This window comes from Desmodus rotundus, chromosome 5, assembly GCF_022682495.2.
Source record: "Desmodus rotundus isolate HL8 chromosome 5, HLdesRot8A.1, whole genome shotgun sequence".
Lineage (NCBI taxonomy): Eukaryota > Metazoa > Chordata > Mammalia > Chiroptera > Phyllostomidae > Desmodus > Desmodus rotundus.
The window spans coordinates 100,895,969-100,913,740 of NC_071391.1; the positions used below are offsets into that span (position 1 = coordinate 100,895,969).

General features: G+C 50.4%; 1 protein-coding gene across 14 annotated transcripts in view; it reads left to right on the plus strand.

Annotated features, from left to right (window-relative positions):
- The window catches only part of INPP4A (inositol polyphosphate-4-phosphatase type I A), a 118,695-nt gene that overhangs the window by 72,814 nt on the left and 28,109 nt on the right, over positions 1 to 17,772 (plus strand). For 10 of the 14 annotated variants that reach the window (XM_053923735.2, XM_053923730.1, XM_053923737.1 and 7 more), the window contains 11 exons: positions 271 to 387; positions 640 to 719; positions 2,220 to 2,331; positions 2,543 to 2,633; positions 3,099 to 3,246; positions 5,415 to 5,545; positions 7,257 to 7,361; positions 7,833 to 7,941; positions 12,989 to 13,172; positions 14,425 to 14,643; positions 15,670 to 15,922. In XM_053923735.2, the coding sequence (XP_053779710.1) occupies positions 271 to 387; positions 640 to 719; positions 2,220 to 2,331; positions 2,543 to 2,633; positions 3,099 to 3,246; positions 5,415 to 5,545; positions 7,257 to 7,361; positions 7,833 to 7,941; positions 12,989 to 13,172; positions 14,425 to 14,643; positions 15,670 to 15,922 (1,549 nt within the window). The remainder of the gene's footprint in view (positions 1 to 270; positions 388 to 639; positions 720 to 2,219; positions 2,332 to 2,542; positions 2,634 to 3,098; positions 3,247 to 5,414; positions 5,546 to 7,256; positions 7,362 to 7,832; positions 7,942 to 12,988; positions 13,173 to 14,424; positions 14,644 to 15,669; positions 15,923 to 17,772) is intronic. The other 4 variants (XM_053923740.2, XM_053923741.2, XM_053923738.1 and 1 more) reach the window with 1 other exon arrangement.

A 17,772-nucleotide genomic window follows, 5' to 3' on the forward strand; every position in this document is an offset into this window, starting at 1 on the left:
CGTATTAAGGAGAAGCCCTTAGAGCGAGCCCTGGGCGCAGCTGGTGGCGCCCATTCCCTGCGTCTCTACTGGTAACGGTCTGTGGGGCTCCTTCCTCCTCTTGGAAAGCAGGTTTTTCTCTGTCTGCGTCCATGGAAGCCCAGCGAGCATTTGCGTTGATCCAAGTTGGTAGGGTTGTTAATTTCTTGTTCTGAAAATGTTGGTGTATTTCAAGAGCAATTACTTTAAAAATTTAACTCCACGTTCTGATGATTTTCTTTTCCATTCTAGGGAACCAACAATCCTATATTTTTAAGCAGTATTGCCTTCTTCCAAGACTCCCTTATCAACCAGATGACACAAATCAAACTGTCGGTGTATGACGTCAAAGACAGATCTCAGGGAACAGTTAAGTAACACGTGGTTCATAGGATTTTCTTCCCTTTTTAAAGTTCTGTGATCATTTCAGTGAGAGGTGAACGCGAGATTGACTCCACTTCTGGGTCGCATATTAACTGCTGTCTGAACGGCTTTGTCTCTGGGAGTTCCCCTCCGAGCACCCCCACTGGGCTCCTGCAGTGAGGGTCAGAGGTGTGTGGGCCCGGCCAGTGGAGCAGAGGCAGAGCGGGTGAACTCAGGCTGTCTTTCCCTCTTCCTCAGATGTACTTACTGGGCTCTGGGACATTCATTGTCAAGGACCTGCTCCAAGACAGGCATCATCGGTTGCATTTAACACTAAGGTTGGTATTTAATTTTGTTCCTTTGAAAGGGTCCAGAGTTATGAAGTCCAGGGACTGATGGGGAAGGGCCCATTTCCTGGCCTCTCCCCGAGGCTGGTCATAGCAGGGAGTGGTTGTTCACGGAAGCAAACTTGAACCTCAGCCTCTCGGGGAGCCTGTTGTGGGAGGGTGCGTGTGGCCTCCAAAGGAAAAAGGAGCACCGCTGGCTCAGACCTGAAGGAAAACGTAGGCACGTATCTATTAAACCACATGTGTTTGCATAGTACCTGCCTCCTGCCCAATAGAACGTCAGCTCCCAGAGAGGGATTTTTTTCTGTTTTGCTTCGTTGCTGCACCCTAACCACGTAGAATAGTGCCTCGGGCTCAGTAAATATGTGTGAGGGGAAACTCCACTGTGTCCCTGGAAGGAAGATGAAAGATGTCAAGACAGCAATCCTTCCCAAGTTCATTTTAGGGGCAACTTCCACCCAAACCCTGACTGGTGTTCTTGTTTTCAAAATAACATGAAAAGTGGGAAAATGGTCCAGAATAGCAAAGAAACTTTTGAGAAAGACGATGCACCCCCAGCTGCATGGTGCGATACTCTGCAGCGTGCTGACAAGAGTGCTGCAGGCACCAGGCGGGCAGAGCCCTGCAGATGCCCTGGTGTGAACGGGGACCTGACTCAGGGTGGAGGAAGGGCCTTAGGGGAAAAGGGAGGGGTCTTGTAGGGGAAAGGGCTCTTTGAGAAAAATACCCAGGTACATCACATACCAGAAGTAATTCTAGTTGGATTGGAGTTACTTGTAAGAATTGGACACTATCCTTTTTAAAAAAGCTAAAGATGACCATTGGGATGGTGTGGGGAAAGGGACTTTTCTGGGCATGAGAACAACGAGAGAAAGTCCCAAAGGAAATGGGCAGTAGCAGTGACCACATGAAAATTAGAACTGGCCAAATCAGCCTCTTAAATTAAAAGCCTGGGGCTTCCCTGGAGGAGTCAGATGGGCCTGGGCAGCCACAGCCCCCCAAGGAATCTTAGGGGTAAAGCTGACCAGGGCTGGATGGGCATTAGCTGTATTGTGTCAGGATTCAGAGGCTTTTGGAAGCCCTGGGTGACCTCAACTGACTTGGGGTGCAGCCCTAGGCCTTGGGCAAATCAAAGCTTGCGGCAGGTGGGAAGGAGCAGAAAGGGATCAGCTGCCAGAAGAAGGTATTCTCCAGGCCTGATTCTGAGATGTGGGGCAGGGGTCAGCCCAGGGGAGCAAACATTGGCCCCTCCCCTTGGCTTCACCAGGCATGCTCACACTGCTCTGTGAGCTTTGTCCCTTCCTCTGTGTCCCTGTGGTTTCCTGGTTGCTGCCCCTGGAGTCTGGGCATGCAGTGAATGCTGCTTGACTGACCAGCTGGCCAGGTCCTGGCACGCCCCGGGCCCCTCAGTGACCCAGGATAGCTGAGATTTAAGCAGAAAATCAAGCACAGTCAATGCCACCACTTTACAAAGCGTGTTGCTTGTTGCAGGTCTGCAGAGAGTGACCGTGTGGGTAACATCACCGTCATTGGCTGGCAGATGGAGGAGAAGTCAGACCAGCGGCCTCCAGTGACCCGGTCTCTGGACACTGTCAATGGGAGGGTGAGCACACCCCTTCCCGCCTCCATCAGAAGGAGTACATAGTTCTTCGTAAATAAATTCTGGGGTTTTGGCCCCTCCCCCCACATATTTATTGTAGTGCTGATGGTGGGCGTTAATCCTAAACGTTTTTCCATGACATCTGTAGGCCCCCTGAGTGCTGTGTGCTCGTCTGAGTCACGATTTTCTTGTGCTTTTCTGTTCACATCACCAGATGGTCCTGCCCGTTGATGAGAGCCTGACCGAAGCGTTGGGAATACGATCCAAATATGCTTCACTGCGCAAAGACACTTTACTGAAATCGGGTAATCAGCTTCCTCCACCGGTACTCATGCCACTCTCATGAGTGTCCTCTGGGCCCATAGTCGCCCTTTCCAGTCCACCTGTTGTGCTTGCCACGACCCTGCCCCCGAAGGTCTCTTCTCTGCTCTGTTCTTTTTGCCAGCATAGAAAGAGTTGGCGGTACTCCCAGGAAGGGGTTTGCTCCTTCGCCTCACTGTCTTGTCTTGCATTGGGTTTAGTGGCTGCCAGCCTCGCTGTCCCAGCCCTTACACTTGGGGATTAGTTACACATTCCAGGACAAGAAGATTGCAGGTCTTAGGGGAAGAGCATTCAGGCTCAGTCACCTGGTGGGTTTTTAGTTTAAATGTTTAATTCCCTTGAGATGACCAGTAAGAAGACTGAGCATGTCAGCACCATTGAGGGCCTGGGAGGAGGACCGGGCACAGGTCCATGGCCTGCTCACACACAGACTGTCTCCCGCACCTCAGTGTTTGGTGGCGCCATCTGCCGCATGTACCGGTTCCCCACCACCGACGGCAACCACCTGCGGATCCTGGAGCAGATGGCGGAGAGCGTGCTCTCCCTGCACGTGCCTCGGCAGTTCGTGAAGCTGCTCCTGGAAGAAGATGCGGCCAGGTGAGGCCAAGTGGAGAGGCTGACCTCCCACCATGCCCATGTCATGTGCCCTTTTCCTTCTGGAAAGCTCTTAAATGTGTGTGGTGGACAGAGCACTGGCACCAGATAGGCCAGTTGGCAAACCCAGCCTCTGCCACTTGCTTGCTCTGTGGCTTGGGCTTCCAGTTTGCTCATCTGTATCCTGGGGTTTCTTGCAAGGACTTCACAGGGCAATGTGCCTAGAACACCAGATGTGTGCCCAGAACTTGGTACGTGCACTCTTCCCCTCTCCTTTCACCTCTCATTTGGCCTCAGAAAGTTAAAAATGGCTGGTGGTTCTTTGGTTAGGCCTGCCTGGGTCAGCAGTTTCCTTGGGCAGAGCCACAGCGATATGGGCTCCAGAAGGTAAAGTAGGTCCCATTGGAGCACCTTCCAGCTCAGGGCGTATGTCATTGGTCCCATGGCCAGGAGAAGCCTGTGAGGTGGTTCGGGCCCTGCAAGCGCTCTGTCTCCCATCTGCCTTATGCGGTCAGTACCGCTCCTTGTCATAAAATGTTAATCACAAACAATATGACAGAAGCGTGAAAGAAGACAATACAGCCAGAATCTGACTGTTTTAATACAGCTATTTAGTTTTAAATTTTTATCTTAAAAACATTGAGACTTAAAAATGGCAAGAAACGCAGAGCTGTTTTCTATTTGTACACATTTTATATGTACTTTAATTTTTAAATTTTTTCTTTTAGCTTTTCGTATTTGTTTCTATATACTTAGCTGCTGTATATCTTCTCTTTCCTTCTTATTTCTAGTTAGGGCATAGTCTCCCATTATTTGTACTAGGTATGTACTTATAGGTACTGTAACTTTAAAGGCTGTGTTCATTTAACAAGCATTTTGCTTTCGAGGGTTGTGTCGCTTTTCATCCTGTGAGGTGGGCGCTGTGCTCAGTGCAGAGGCTTCTTGATGAGTGAGACGGACCACAGGGGACTGTCACTAACAGACAACGGGGCTGCACACAGAGCCCCAGATGTGCCAGCAGAAAGGGAAGGGGGGCTGTGAGAGGAGGGTGGTCTGAGCAGGCCTCTGTGAGACGGTGGCATTAAACTGACACCAGAAACCTAAGAAGCAGCCACATGAAGCACAGGCAGACAGCCAGAGAGAAGGGCCATCCCGGCAAGACAGTGGGGCTCTTGTGCGCGTGAGCCGACCTCAAGCTGGGGCCAGCAGGCCTCAGTGCGGGAGGGTGCTGCCCCCCCACACCCCAGCCTGGCCTGCACCGGGTGTGCTTTTACATTAATTTTGCTAATTTAATAATTAAATAGTATAAGTTTTTTTTAACATCAGTCAGTTTAGTAGATTCCTAAAAACTTTTATAAAATTAGCTATTTTTTTTCCTCAAAGGAAAATGTGCATAGTACAAAAAGCCAAAAGTGCCACGGGCTTTAACGTAAGTCTCGGGACCTCGACGTCCTGGTCCCAGAAACAGCCCCTGTCATCCATTTTAGCGTTGGCGCTGCATTTCTAAATAGATGTGTAGAGCACTTATAATCAGTTTTGGGAATCAGCTACTGATTTCCTATGAAATGATGAGTTTTGGCCTTTTATACTTTCCTGCTCCCCAGTTTCCTGAAATGGTTATCCTTTTTTTTTCCAAAAAATCCATCTTGTGTTTTGTTATTCTGATTATGTAACTATTATTTATCTCTGAGGTAAGAAGTTTATATTTCAGTTCTTATACAGCTGTTGTTTTGATGGAGGTAACAGATCAGGGCGGTTGCTTGTGGCCCCCAGCCCCTCATATCCGGGGAGGGCCACGTGTTGTTCTCTGCTGCCCGGACCCAGACAGGCTGCAGCTCAGCCTTCGCCTGTGTGGTTTGTGATATGACCCAGCGTGTTGGGACCATAGCAGAGCTGCTCTCCTCTCCACTCTTCCTCTTAGTTCCCCTCGAACATTTGACTAAGTTTCTATAAAAAGCTTCTCTGTGCACTTGCCATGTGGTCTGTGGTCTCCCTTCCATGCAGCCCGTCCTTCTGGAGGGTCTGTCATACACCCTGCTGGCCACACGGCCTGGGCCTTCCCTGGCATCGGCGACACTTCCCGTACACTTTGTTCTCTGGGTGGGTCTTCGCTGAGCCTCTCCAGGGAAGTGAGCGGGCTCCACGACCTGATGGGTGTGTCTTGCTTGCAGAGTGTGTGAACTGGAGGAGCTGGGGGAGCTGTCCCCTTGCTGGGAGAGCCTCCGGCGCCAGATCGTCACCCAGTACCAGACCATCATCCTCACGTACCAGGAGAACCTGACTGACCTTCATCAGTACAAAGGTGGGTACCAGGTCCCACCTTCATCTCAGCGCACTCTCTCTCCATTTTCCCACCTGCAAACCTGGAACCCAAAATTGCTCAGATATTCTCACTGACAGGCACTAATGCATTTTTAAAAATAGGTTCTCATGGAGGTGTGAGTTCTTTAATATTTAGATTTTTCAGATCTTAATTAAAAAGACAAATCTGTGAATCGCGTTGAAAATTCCTTCCAAGGTGTCATCTGCCAAAGCAACCGCTGTGGGATGAACGTTGGGAGAGACAAAGTTACCGGCTGTTGGTTCATGTTCTTTCTGCATCTGGGTCTGATATCAGTGAGATGCCCAAAAGGATGTAGGCTGTGTGCTGTCAGACAAAGCAGTTTTCTAGATTTCCCAGTTTACACATTCAGTGGTACTCGTGTTGAACATATAAATTGAGCGGAACTCTTCATTTTAAGGCTCAAAAGGAGAATGAAGTCCAGACACCTCACCTTTTCTTGAAAGATGCTATTTGATTTCCAAAACTCTCTCAGAGAAGATTTAAAAGACTATTCTTATTTCCTTTTTATTCCAAATAGAATAATTTTTTTTGGCTTTTCATTATTTTATTCTCTATCTTTAGATTCTTCCTCTTCATTATTAAAATTTCAGGGTTGAAAAAAAGTCATAAGCCCTTAATGTAGTTTTGACACAGACTGTATGGACGTATGAACTTGGCTGAGAAGAAGCCAGATACAGGGATGATGACAAGATGATAGTGCCCTGGGGTTGCTTTGACCCTGAAGAACAGATCTAAGTGTGCTTCTGAGAGAAGTGGCCGCATTTGTCTGAAAGAATGAATCAGGGTCCTGCCCATGTTGGATGCCTGTTACCTGGGGAAGTCTGACACCCACACAGCCTTGAGTTCTCTGGAGTAGAGCTTTTCAGACGTCACTGTGTCATATACCCAGAGAGTCGTGTTAATGGCAGATAAGGGATTCTGCAGTTCTAACAGGCTCCCAGGCTGCTGGTATCTAGTGAACAGTCTCTTGTGTGAAAATGCAGAAAAGACAGTGGTTGGTCTGTATTTTGTATGCTGGCAAAATAAATTCACCTTCCTTCACAAGCTGCAATGTTTATTTCTTCTACCCTTCTGATTGTCCATATAATTTACAATCCCTTTCTTTTCTAGGCATGGAGTTCCTCACTTAATTAGTTACGGATTCTGACCATAGAAATGAGATTGTGGACATTCCTTACAAAACATCATCCAGCCTCCTTAACTACCCAGGCATATAGAAGGGAATATGTTTAAGTGTGTGCTAAATTACAGAGGGATGTAATTAAAGCTGTCTCACATCTGTTCATCTTGATAGAGCTGGGGTGGTGAGCAGACCTCAGCATTTCTCAGAACTGAGATGTGCTGCTTTGGTCGCACCTCTCAGTTCAGAGCTGAGTCGTGGGCAGGCAGGCATCATCACCGTCGCCTTCTGAAACGGCTTCTCCCTGGGGCCGTTCACCACCTAAGCACCCAGAGGCAGCCTCCTGGCCATCAGGCTGCCCCGGCTCCGTGTTTCACCAGCCACTGTCTGGAAATGAGACTCACTCACAGGTGACTCAGAATCACCTCGGCCACGACCAGCACATCCCTGCCTTCTGAGCGGCACCGCAAACTCTCCCTTTTCTACTTGCCACTCCTGAATGCGGGATACATGCTGGTGACCTTTGTTTTCTAATACTCTGTTTCTCAGGTCCCTCGTTTAAAGCAAGCAGTTTGAAAGCAGATAAAAAGTTGGAATTTGTTCCCACAAACTTGCACATACAAAGGATGAGAGTTCAGGACGATGGAGGATCAGGTAACACTTTTTCTGCCCCTCTTTTGAATCACATCTCACTTCTGTTCTCCCTGTGTACTTGGTCCCCGTGCTGCCCCACATCTGCCCCAGCCTTGCCTGTGTGTCCTGCTGGGCAGCTCAGATAAGAGACACGTCACAGGACCTTTGTAAAATCTTCATTAAGGAGCACAAACCCCTTCCTCTTGTTTATCCTCCATCCAGCCTCCTTTGAGTTGCTGTGGCAGAAAGCTGCCTGTTTAGTCATCCTTCCGAAGGAGGGATGCAGGCTGAGTATTGCTTCCAGCCCTATGTGGCTGCACCCTGTGGGACATGTAGGGGCCCTTGGACAGCCCAGGTGATAGGACTGAGGGAAGCACAGGTTGCATGGGCCTGGGTGGAGGGTCAGGACCCAGAGCTGTGTGCACATCCCTGTAGCTGGCTTGTCCACAGGCCCAAGCCCAGAGTAACGGAGGAGAGCTTTCTGTCATTCAGATCAGAGCTACGACATCGTCACCATTGGGGCGCCAGCAGCACACTGCCAAGGTTTTAAGTCAGGAGGCCTCCGCAAAAAGCTGCACAAATTTGAAGAGACCAAGAAACAGTAAGTTTTTGGAGGTGTTCATGGTCCTTGTACAGCTGTCTGATGCTTCCTAGGTAAAAAAAAAAAAAAAAAAAAAAAATCAGAATATGACCACAAAAACATCCAGCCGTTCAGTCTGCTTTTGCGTGGCGAGGGAGGCCCCTGTGCTGCTGCTGTGTGTGTGACTGAGCTGGGTGGGCGAGGAGGCAGCCTGATCAGTAGTCCTGCCCTGAAAAGTGAAGTCCACCTTGAAAGTGGTGCTCTTGGTGGCTGCCCTGTGTGGACTGCTGCCTTAGCTGTCCTTGAGAGTCCCTGGTCAGTCAGTTGAGTGTCCCAAAGTGTGCACCCCAGGGGAGACTGCCGTGGGTAAACAGTCCCAGTTTTAAAAAGGCTCAAGGGGCTGCCCGCATCTGCCGAGCTGGGCCGGATGCTGTCAGGCAGCCAGCCAGTGGGTGGGGAAGGGCCCTGCAGAGCACACAGTGAGGTGCAGCTGGAGGCATGGAGGCCTGGTGCTTCAGTGCTTTGTGGAGAGGAGCGAGGGAAGAGCCAGCCTCAGTGTGGGGCTGTGCGCTGGTGCCAGGGTGCAGGCTGATAGATCTAGGCCTGGCCCTGAGAAGCTCTGGGCATGGAGCAATCAGTGCTGTGCTTGGGAGCGAGTACACAGAGGGTGCTGTGGAGTGTAAAACAGTTAACACGGGGGTGGGGGGAGAGCCATAACTCCAAGCTGGTGAGTTGGACACGTGGGAGGTGATCTTCCAGAATGTCACCCATCAAGATTTAAATAGATCAAGGGATGTGAGTGTAAGAAGTGGAGGTGGTGAGTGTAGATGGTCCTGTAAAATCCTTGGACAGTGAAAACAGAGGATGAAGGTCTCAGGTTTGGGGAGGACGATTATGACGTGAGTGTGTGTTTAGGCTGAAAGGAAAGGTGAAAGCAAATGAGGTAGATTGAGGAGGACACGGATGGAGCAGGTTCTGGAGAAGGTGGAAAGAGGCAGGGCCAGGCGATTACGGGACAGGAGAAGAAGCTGAGGTTGCAGAGATTTTTGAGGTGGGAAGGAGCAAGCTGAAGGTTTAGTGGAATAATGTCTGCAGATTATGGAGCTGAAAGTTCACACTTGTCCCTGGGAGTGGAACAGTTTGAGGGAAGGTGAAGCAAAGGCCTAGGGAATGTCAAGGGACTTGCACAGGGTGGTCAGACGGAGAGTGTTAGGTGGTGCTGGAGGTGGAGCGCCCTTGCCTGGCCCTGTGCAGCCGTGGCTGGGAGTCAGGATGTGACTGGAGCAAACTGACCTTGGACTGGACCATGGATGGATGAAAGGTCAGGTGCAGTGGTTGGTCACTGGGCTGAGGGGTCAGGGGTACAGCTAGGAGTGTCACTGACCATGGAGATGAGGTTGGAGAGGGGACAGGTGGGTGAAAGAGTGTATTGTGAGGAGTCACCATTCAGATGTGAGCACAGGTTGCCCTGAGCCAGGGAAGTCCTAGAGATGGGAGAAGGAGAAACAAGAGAGGGCCTGATTAGAAAGGGGAGTTTCAGCCTTGGGTGGAGGAGCATTCTCTGGGAGGCCCCCACACAGCCTGCTCCACCTTGATTCATCCCCACCAAGGGCTCTTTCCTGCTCAGACAAGCCAGGTGACCACACCTGCCTGACGACTCACCGACTTGGGTTTCTCTGGACATTGTGACAACTATGAGGTTCCCTGTCCCCACCACAGCTCTGCACAGCCAGCAGAGATCATGTGTCTGTCACGCCATTGCATGTGGCTGTGTGGAGTGTGAGCGCGCCATCTGAGGGTGGTGCGGGGCCCTGGGGGAAAAGCCAGTCAAGAGGGGTGCCCCCTGGCTGTCTATATCGGAAAGGCCGGCAAAGCGATGCCTGACCATTCTGTGTTAGCTTCAGAATGTCTTATCCCTAACAGGCCTCTGTGGTATTTTTGAAATATGTAATATGAATTTTTATTTAATTTCCTACTAATATCATAAAATCCCTGGTAGAGATGGTTTTCATCAGTGGAACTTTCCTTTCGGTGCAGCGGTACCTTGCCCACCAGTGGGATGTCTTCTCGGGCGTAAGCACAGGCCCCGGCATCGCTGCAATGAATAAGTACATGGGACTCATAAGTAAATAGTCTTTCAAAAAGCAAATTCAAGTATTTTGACAAAAGATAACTTGGCTTTTTAATTTTTTGTTTTGCATTTGGTGTTTGCTAACAGATGCTAATATTTCATTTTGGTTCTTTTCTTTAGCAGTTTTGAGGAGTGTTGGTGAGTTTTCTGTCTGTGGAGAGAGTGTCTGTCTGGGTCTCGCTCTCGTACAGAGAAAGCCTGTGCTGTCCCTTCCCCTGAGAGGTGCTTCACCCTCGGTGCCAATGTGGGCTCCTTGTTAAAGCCTCGTGAACAGTTCTCCTTCCAACTGCAACGTTCTTTGATAATGAATAGCCAGTCTCCAGTCTGCTGCTTTGTCTTCACAGTCTGGCAGCCCTACGTTGCTGTGCTCACTCTGAGTGCAGGCCCAGTGCTGTTTTTCCCAGGAGGGTGAGAGCCCAGGCCGGCATGTCTCCGGTGCTGGGGTGTCGGGCCCACCCACTGATGCGCTGGGAATCTCCTTCCGGCTCTTCCGTAAGAATCTCAGGCCGTTCCAGTCTCCACTTCACCATCACCTCTTGTGACAGTGAAGCCAGTTTACTGTTCAGGATAGTTAATAATTTATTCATATTTTTCAGTGTTACTGTTGTCAGTTTTACCAAGAATTATAATAACCAAGTGACTTTTTTCACCAAAGAGTAGATGGCAACCATCGTGTCTGTTGCTTGGGGGTCCCACAGATGCTGCAGGACCCCCAGTCATGCCCAGCATGCTTGCCCTGGCCAGAATGGGGGCTTTGCTGTGACACTTCTTTGGGAGACAGGCCCCAGAGGCACCTTCAGCCCTTTGGAATTGCTGCCCTCTTGGAGCTGCTGAGGCCGGGCCCTGCCTGAGACATTGGGCTCTGCTGGGCACATGGGACAGTAGGCAGTCCTGAGGAACGTGCCTCCCAGGCCCGGGCCTCTTCAGCTTTCCCTGTGTTTGGGACTGGGCAGTTGGGCACACATGCTCGTACAGTCATGCTCACCCTGAACAGCAGCTCTTTGAGATCTACTCATGTCCTTCCTGTGCAGAAGGCCCAGGTTCCCATTATTAGGACATGAACTGTAAGGATGGGGTGAGTGGGCTTGATGCTTTTCTTGGGTGTGGGGAGTATGTGTTTGTTGAAGTATGCACAGCCACGCCCATACACACATGCATGTCTGCACGCAGCACACACTACATGAATGCTCTAAGTGTCAGGACCTGGGAGGAATAAATGCTTTTTCAATTCTATTTGGAGGTTGTATTGTGAAGACCAGATTGTCTTACATAGGCAGCTATTCATTGGGAAGAGGGGTTGCAGATTGGAAAGGCGTCATGCACGCGTGGAGCTGTGGTTGACTCCTGTCAGACCACGCAGGCTCGAGCACAGTCTGCTGCTGCATGGGCTGCTGGCAATCCGTCATCTTTATTGTGGTGTGTGGGCTTGCGTGTGGTTTCTTTCTGGGGTGCTTTGGGTTTTGCTTTTTGCATGTTCAACCCTTATTTCATCCAGGGAAAGGGCAGGGCAGTTTCTTGGTGACTCGCCTTTGGGTTACCCTGGAAAGAGCCCATTAGGGGAGGTTCTCAGTCCTGCCCAAATCACCCCCATCTACAGGGAAAGTGATGGAGGATTCAGCTCTCCACCTTCCCACTCTCCACCCACACTCTCAAAGGGCAGCTCTGAGGGAATCAGTCAGGGCCCCTCATTCTACGAAGTGTGGACACCAACTCCAGCCAGAGCCCATGACTTCAAATTGTGGGGGAGACCTCTGCATTGGTGCTTTATCCTCCCCTTCGCTGCTCCCCTCTGCTTTCACACGTGATCTGAAAAGTCAGTTTATAATGTTGGGTTGATTTGGGATCTCAGCTGAGAGACATGCAATTTACTGTCTCCATCTAGAAGGGCCAAACATGCCAGTCAGATGCAGCCGGGATGTTGAGCTGGTTCTCTAGAGGCTGGACTTCATTTGTGCCAGGCAGTGGCTGGGCGGTAGCATTGATCTCAGATCCCAGACACACACGCTGCTTGGTGACCAGGAGGCAGGGAAGGAGAGAGAAGCAGGTTTCCAAAGCTCCCGGATTTGACAAGAGCCAGGTTTGAGGCATGCAGGCCCGGCCACTGGTTTGGTATGTTCTCTACCTCCTCAACTGATAGAATGTTATTTTTTCAAAGTAAGGAAGTCCTGGAGCAGGGGGAGGGGAGGAAGCCCGGTTTTCTGAGGATTTGCTGGGGTCAGACACAGGAGGGAGGTGGGCGCAAGAGGTTTGAAGAGCTGGGGATGTGTGCACAGGCAGGCCAAAGGAGGATCCTTTCGGCAAAGTCCAGCACCCACGAAAGTCTTCTTCACTGTGATAGACTGACTTCTTCTGGCATCAGCAGACCCCATGTCTCCACTTAGTCCTTCTTAGAATTTGACAGGTGAGGTTCTTAGGTGAAAAACTATGAGCATTTGGATAACTTCTGGATTTAATATCTACATACAAGGCCCTGGCCAAATAGCTCAGTTGGTTAGAGTATTGGCCTGATAAGCCAAGATTGTAGGTTCGATCCCCAGTCAGGGCACATACAAGAAGCAACCAGTGAAGACATAAGTAAGTGGAATAACAAAACGATGTGTTTTTTAATTTTCTTACTCTCTCCCCCCCTTCCTCTCTCTAAAATCAATCAATAAAAAAGAAAACACCTGCACACAGGCACACATGCACGGTATAAGGACAGATGCAGACAAATATAGACAGAAAGCTTAACTGTATGTTAACACTTCAAGCTTCTATCACACACATAGAAATGATCTCCTGAGATTTACTTTTGTGTACCAACCGCTACCCAGTCCAGGACAATGTTCCTGAGTTATAGTGCTTTACTTTGTGTTGGTCGTGGGCTGGGGTTGGGAGGGTGTTGCTGGCTTCGTTGGTTCAAGAGAACCCCTTAGGATCTGTTCTTACCCTTTTTAGTACGTCATCCAGCTGCCAGTCCATTGTCTACATACCACAGGACATCATCAGAGCCAAGGAGATTATCGCCCAGATCAACACCCTGAAAACCCAAGTGAGTTACTACGCAGAGCGGCTCTCGAGGGCGGCCAAGGACAGGTCTGCCACTGGCCTCGAAAGGACACTCGCCATCTTGGCAGACAAGGTAGAAGGGGCTGTGCTGCTGCTGTGGGTCAGGGCTCCCTTGGGTTTCTGGCATCCTGTGCCCAGAGCCATTCATACAGAGGGTGACATTGGGATGATCTTGAAGATCTGGCTTCAGGTCTAGTTCCCACAAGGTCCAGGGGGTTGGTGATTTGCCCGTGGCCACAGACCTGGATAGGGGAGGCCAAGGACAGAGCCCAGGGCTGTGATGACAGCTGCTGCTTCATGCAGAGGTGTCTCCCAGCAAGTGCCAGGGGGTTACTTATGGCTGGGCCAGTTCCACAGCTTTCTTAGTAACCACCTACTCAGAAAATTTTGATCATGATTCTGTTGTACTTGGAATTAAAAAAAGAAAGTGAGTTATTATACAGATACAACATAAGAACAATAAAATGTTACTGGTTTGGCTTACATATAATCAGTAAACCAACCTTTAGTTAATGGTAATTTGGTCCTGATTGAAAATATATAAATGTACATCCAGACCAGGGGACATAGGTACATCAGATCCTTTTGAAGGGTGATGCTTTTTCAAATTACTCATCTCTGTCACTCACCCCCCACCCCCCGCCACACACACACAGATTCTGATCACACTTCCCTATTCACAGCCTGTGCTGGGGTGAGGTACTGTTCTTGAACAGGATGTGTTATATCCTTCACTTGTGTTCACCAGCAAAAAGATTGAGGGCTGGGATTAGAGCCATTTGGAAAAGAAAGATGTCAGAAGTAACGCGATGCGCCACAGAGCCCCCGCTGCACACACAATTCCCCAGAAGCAGGATTGCTCTGCCAGGGGGCCTCTGCCCAGAGCCCAGGGCTCCAGGTATTAGATGTGAAAAGACAAGCCTTCAGTGACCGAACCAGAGTAAGGCTGACCCCTGGAATTAGAGGGGACAGCCCCGACATCCTTGAAGGCTGGGACACCGGGCTCCCTTTAGGCCCTTCCTTGAGTGATGTCATGCTCAGAGGCAGGCAGGGTCAAGGGCTGTCAGAGGTTTCTCAACCTCCCCTCATCTTCTTCGTGTTCTCCAGTCTCCCTGTGGGAAATTCTGGCTGAGGCTCAGCCAGGCGGGTCATGAGGCAGCCTTTAAACTTGGTGTCCTGTGGGCGGGAGCCCTTCAGTTGTTTGTGCTGTGGAGAGGGGCAGAGGGAGGAGTGCTGGGCTCAGGCTGGTTCCCAAGCTCTCAGAGAAGACAGGTCTTATAGCCCCTGGCCTGGGGCTCAGTGGCCTGGTGTGTGTGTGTCTGCAGACCCGGCAGCTGGTCACCGTCTGCGACTGCAAGCTGCTGGCCAACTCCATCCATGGGCTGAACGCGGCAAGGCCCGACTACATTGCCTCCAAGGCCTCCCCTACCTCAACCGAAGAGGAGCAGGTGATGCTCAGGAATGACCAGGACACCCTCATGGCCAGGTGGACAGGCAGGAACAGCCGGTCTTCTCTGCAGGTGGATTGGCACGAGGAGGAGTGGGTGAGTCTGCTGTCTATGGCCCTCATGATACTACTTTGCTCGGGTTGAGAATGTGAAACTTCCCACTAGTCTCTCCCCTCACAGGGGCCTAAAGGGTTGGTGCCTTTGCAGACAAGCTCCGAGCCTCCTTCCAGATGGCTGCTAGGTCACCTGATTTAGGGAGGGAGATAGTATTTCACCACCTGTGTCCATCTGAAGAGCAGGGCAGCTGTGGGCTGGCCATTCACAGACCTGGCTGTAAAGGGGTGATTGCCTCCCTGGAGTTCTCACCAGCCTCCCTGCTCCCTCCACGTGGTTGGGTCAGCTCCCTGGGCTATTTGTGTATTTGCAGATGCGGGAGCTCAGGTGCTGGGGTAGTAGGTGAGGGCTTGGGAGACGCTGCCCTGACACTGCATCGCATTGTTGCTTCCCCACAGTGGTGTCCCTAAGAGCAGATCTGTGTCTCCTGAGGAAGGGGACATACCATAGAACTTGTTCTGTCATTTGTCAGGACTATGTAGAAGCAGAGTCTTAAGGCAATGAACTACTCAGCAGCCACATGCTCCTCCAGCCCTGATCAGGCATCCGGTTCCCATCCCCTGGCCCCCTCTTACCTCCTCCCCAGCACCCCATCTGAAGTGATTGGCTGTTTCTATTCTCTTCCATCCAAAAGGCACCTCAGTCCCCTCTGGTGGGATGTTGCAGGAGTTCTGCAGGACTCCCTGGGCCCTGTGACCCTTCTCTTAGCTCAGGAAGGTACTGAAAGTCCTAGCTGGCCTTCATGACAGTTACTCACAAACATCTCCCAAATTCTGAAACCAGCAACCCCAGAACCTTGCTTTTTAGAGGACTGATTCATCCTTTGAAAAGCAGATACAACTTTAATGGTATTTGGGGAATTACAAATCCCGTTTTGATGTTTCTAAATCTTGTGGTGTTTAAAAGTCTGGTGCTTGGGGTGGGGGATCCATGGAGGATGGTTTGGTTTGTGTTCTGTTCTGTCTTTCCCATTGGAGAGCTGACCCAAATGAGCTCTCTGATTGGAAGGAGAAAGTATGGCTGAATGTTGACAAGAGCCTGGAGTGCATCATTCAGCGGGTGGACAAGCTGCTGCAGAAGGAACGTCTGCATGGAGAGGGCTGCGAGGACGCTTTCCCCTGCGCGGGTGGCGGGGCCAGCAAGAAAGGTAACCACAGCAGCCACGCCTACTGGATCAGACCGGAAGACCCCCTGTGTGATGCCCACTCCTCACCATGCCCTTCCACCATGTCTGCTGCATGCCATCCTCAGCTGACCACATGTGCGTATCATCCACGCTTCCCACCCACTAATTCCATCTCACGCTGCATCTGTCTGTCTGTGTTTGCCCCATGTCCTCCTCCCCCACGCAGACTGCAGGGTGGGCTGTTGGGCAGAGCAGCCATTGCAGTGCATGGGGCATTGGGCAGTGAGGGCAGAGGTGCCCGTAGGCTTCATGCCCACAGAGCCCGCTTGTGCACCTGTGTGTCTGGCAAAGGTAGGCGCTCGGCCCTCCTGGGTCACACTGCCACTGCAGGAAGGGTTGGGCTCCTAGGCTTTTCTCATTTATAAACTGTCTGAGAACCTGAAGGCCAAAGAGCACATGCCTTTCTCATGAGGCTGTTGATTGCATTAGGAACTGGTAGAGTCGAGGACAAGGTGAGTGGTACAGGGACATAGCTGGAGGACAGCTGTTAGCAGGCCCAGCGAACTTGTCTGAAGGCTGATGGTCATTGGTTGGGCATACTCACCCAGCAGAGGCATGTTGCGTTGGGATGTGTTGGTAACTCAGTCTGGTGGTGGCACCAACTCTTGTGCTTCTGGGGGCTGAGTTAGGTTCCTCTGCTGTTCCTGCCTCTAGGGTGGGGCTCTCAGTGTATGGTAGAACATTGGCATGAAGCAGCACGCTTCAGAAGGAGTCTTCTGTCTGCGGAGACATAGAGCATAACCAGATGCTGAGCCCTGCTTATAGCCATAAGGCTGGTGACAGGGCTCCTCAGTCCCTGCTGCTCAGGGCCTCCCACCTTTTCCTGCAATAGCTGGAGAGGGACTTGGCTGCAGACTGAGCTTCTGTTTCCTCTTACTCTTCTTTGGGGTATTTAGCCACAGGCAGCAAGGCCCAGAAGTGCCAGGGTTAGGCTTCCTACAGCGAGGACTTTTATTTTTGGAACCGGGCAACTTTTATTCAAGTCAGGATCATGCTTCGTGATTTAGAGCCTCTAGGTAAATCCTTCTCCATTTGTAAGGGGCCCTTCACCTTCTTAATCTGCCTGCAGTCTGTCTCCAGGGCACTGTTTCCCTTGAGCCTCTGTCTCAGCAGTGTTCATGTCCTCCACTATTCCATTCGTCAGGGGCTAGAGTTCAGTTCCCCAAGCCTGTGATTGGTTCATGGAGCTATTTTGTCTCTGTTTGTATTCTCATTTTTAATGTAAATTGTGTTTCTTTTAAAAGTTTTTGGAAGTTCATCACTCATTTCTCTTTACATTGTCGTGCTTGTACTTTAAATTTTTTCTGCAGATATAAAAAGTAATTATTAGATTTTTTTAAATGCAGGAAATAGTTTATTTAATCAGATAGACTGTTATATCCATAACTCAAATGTCATTTGTCTCTAGGTGCATTCTGTATTGTTCAAATAGAGACATATTTATGCAGTTTTAAGGTTTTTTAATGAGCACTTATTTATGACTTGTACTATTTAGGGTTTGACGTGTAACTGTGCGTGCCACACAGACGAGCTGTGCTGGGACGGTGGGAACAGGAGGCACGCATCGAGAGAGTCCGACTGCTGACCAGCACTCACAGAAATGCGGGGAGCCTTATGCCACTGAGTTAACTGCACACAGCCCCTAGCTCAGAAACCTTGCACATTGCCAGGACTCTGTTCAGCCCTCAGCATGACCAGGAGGGTCAGAAAGAACCAGACCATGAGCCGTGGATTTTACTCAGCCTCTTTTCCTCAAGGGCCAGGGCCGGGCCCTGTCAGACCATGCCCTGTTTCTGGAGCAGGTGTTTGGCCTAGTAAGCAGGTTGCATTCACGCCCGCATATTTATCACATACAAACAACTCCCTGCTTCTCTGAAAGTCCTCATTACTTTTTGTTCCAAGTCTCTACCCATCCTGGGTCCTTG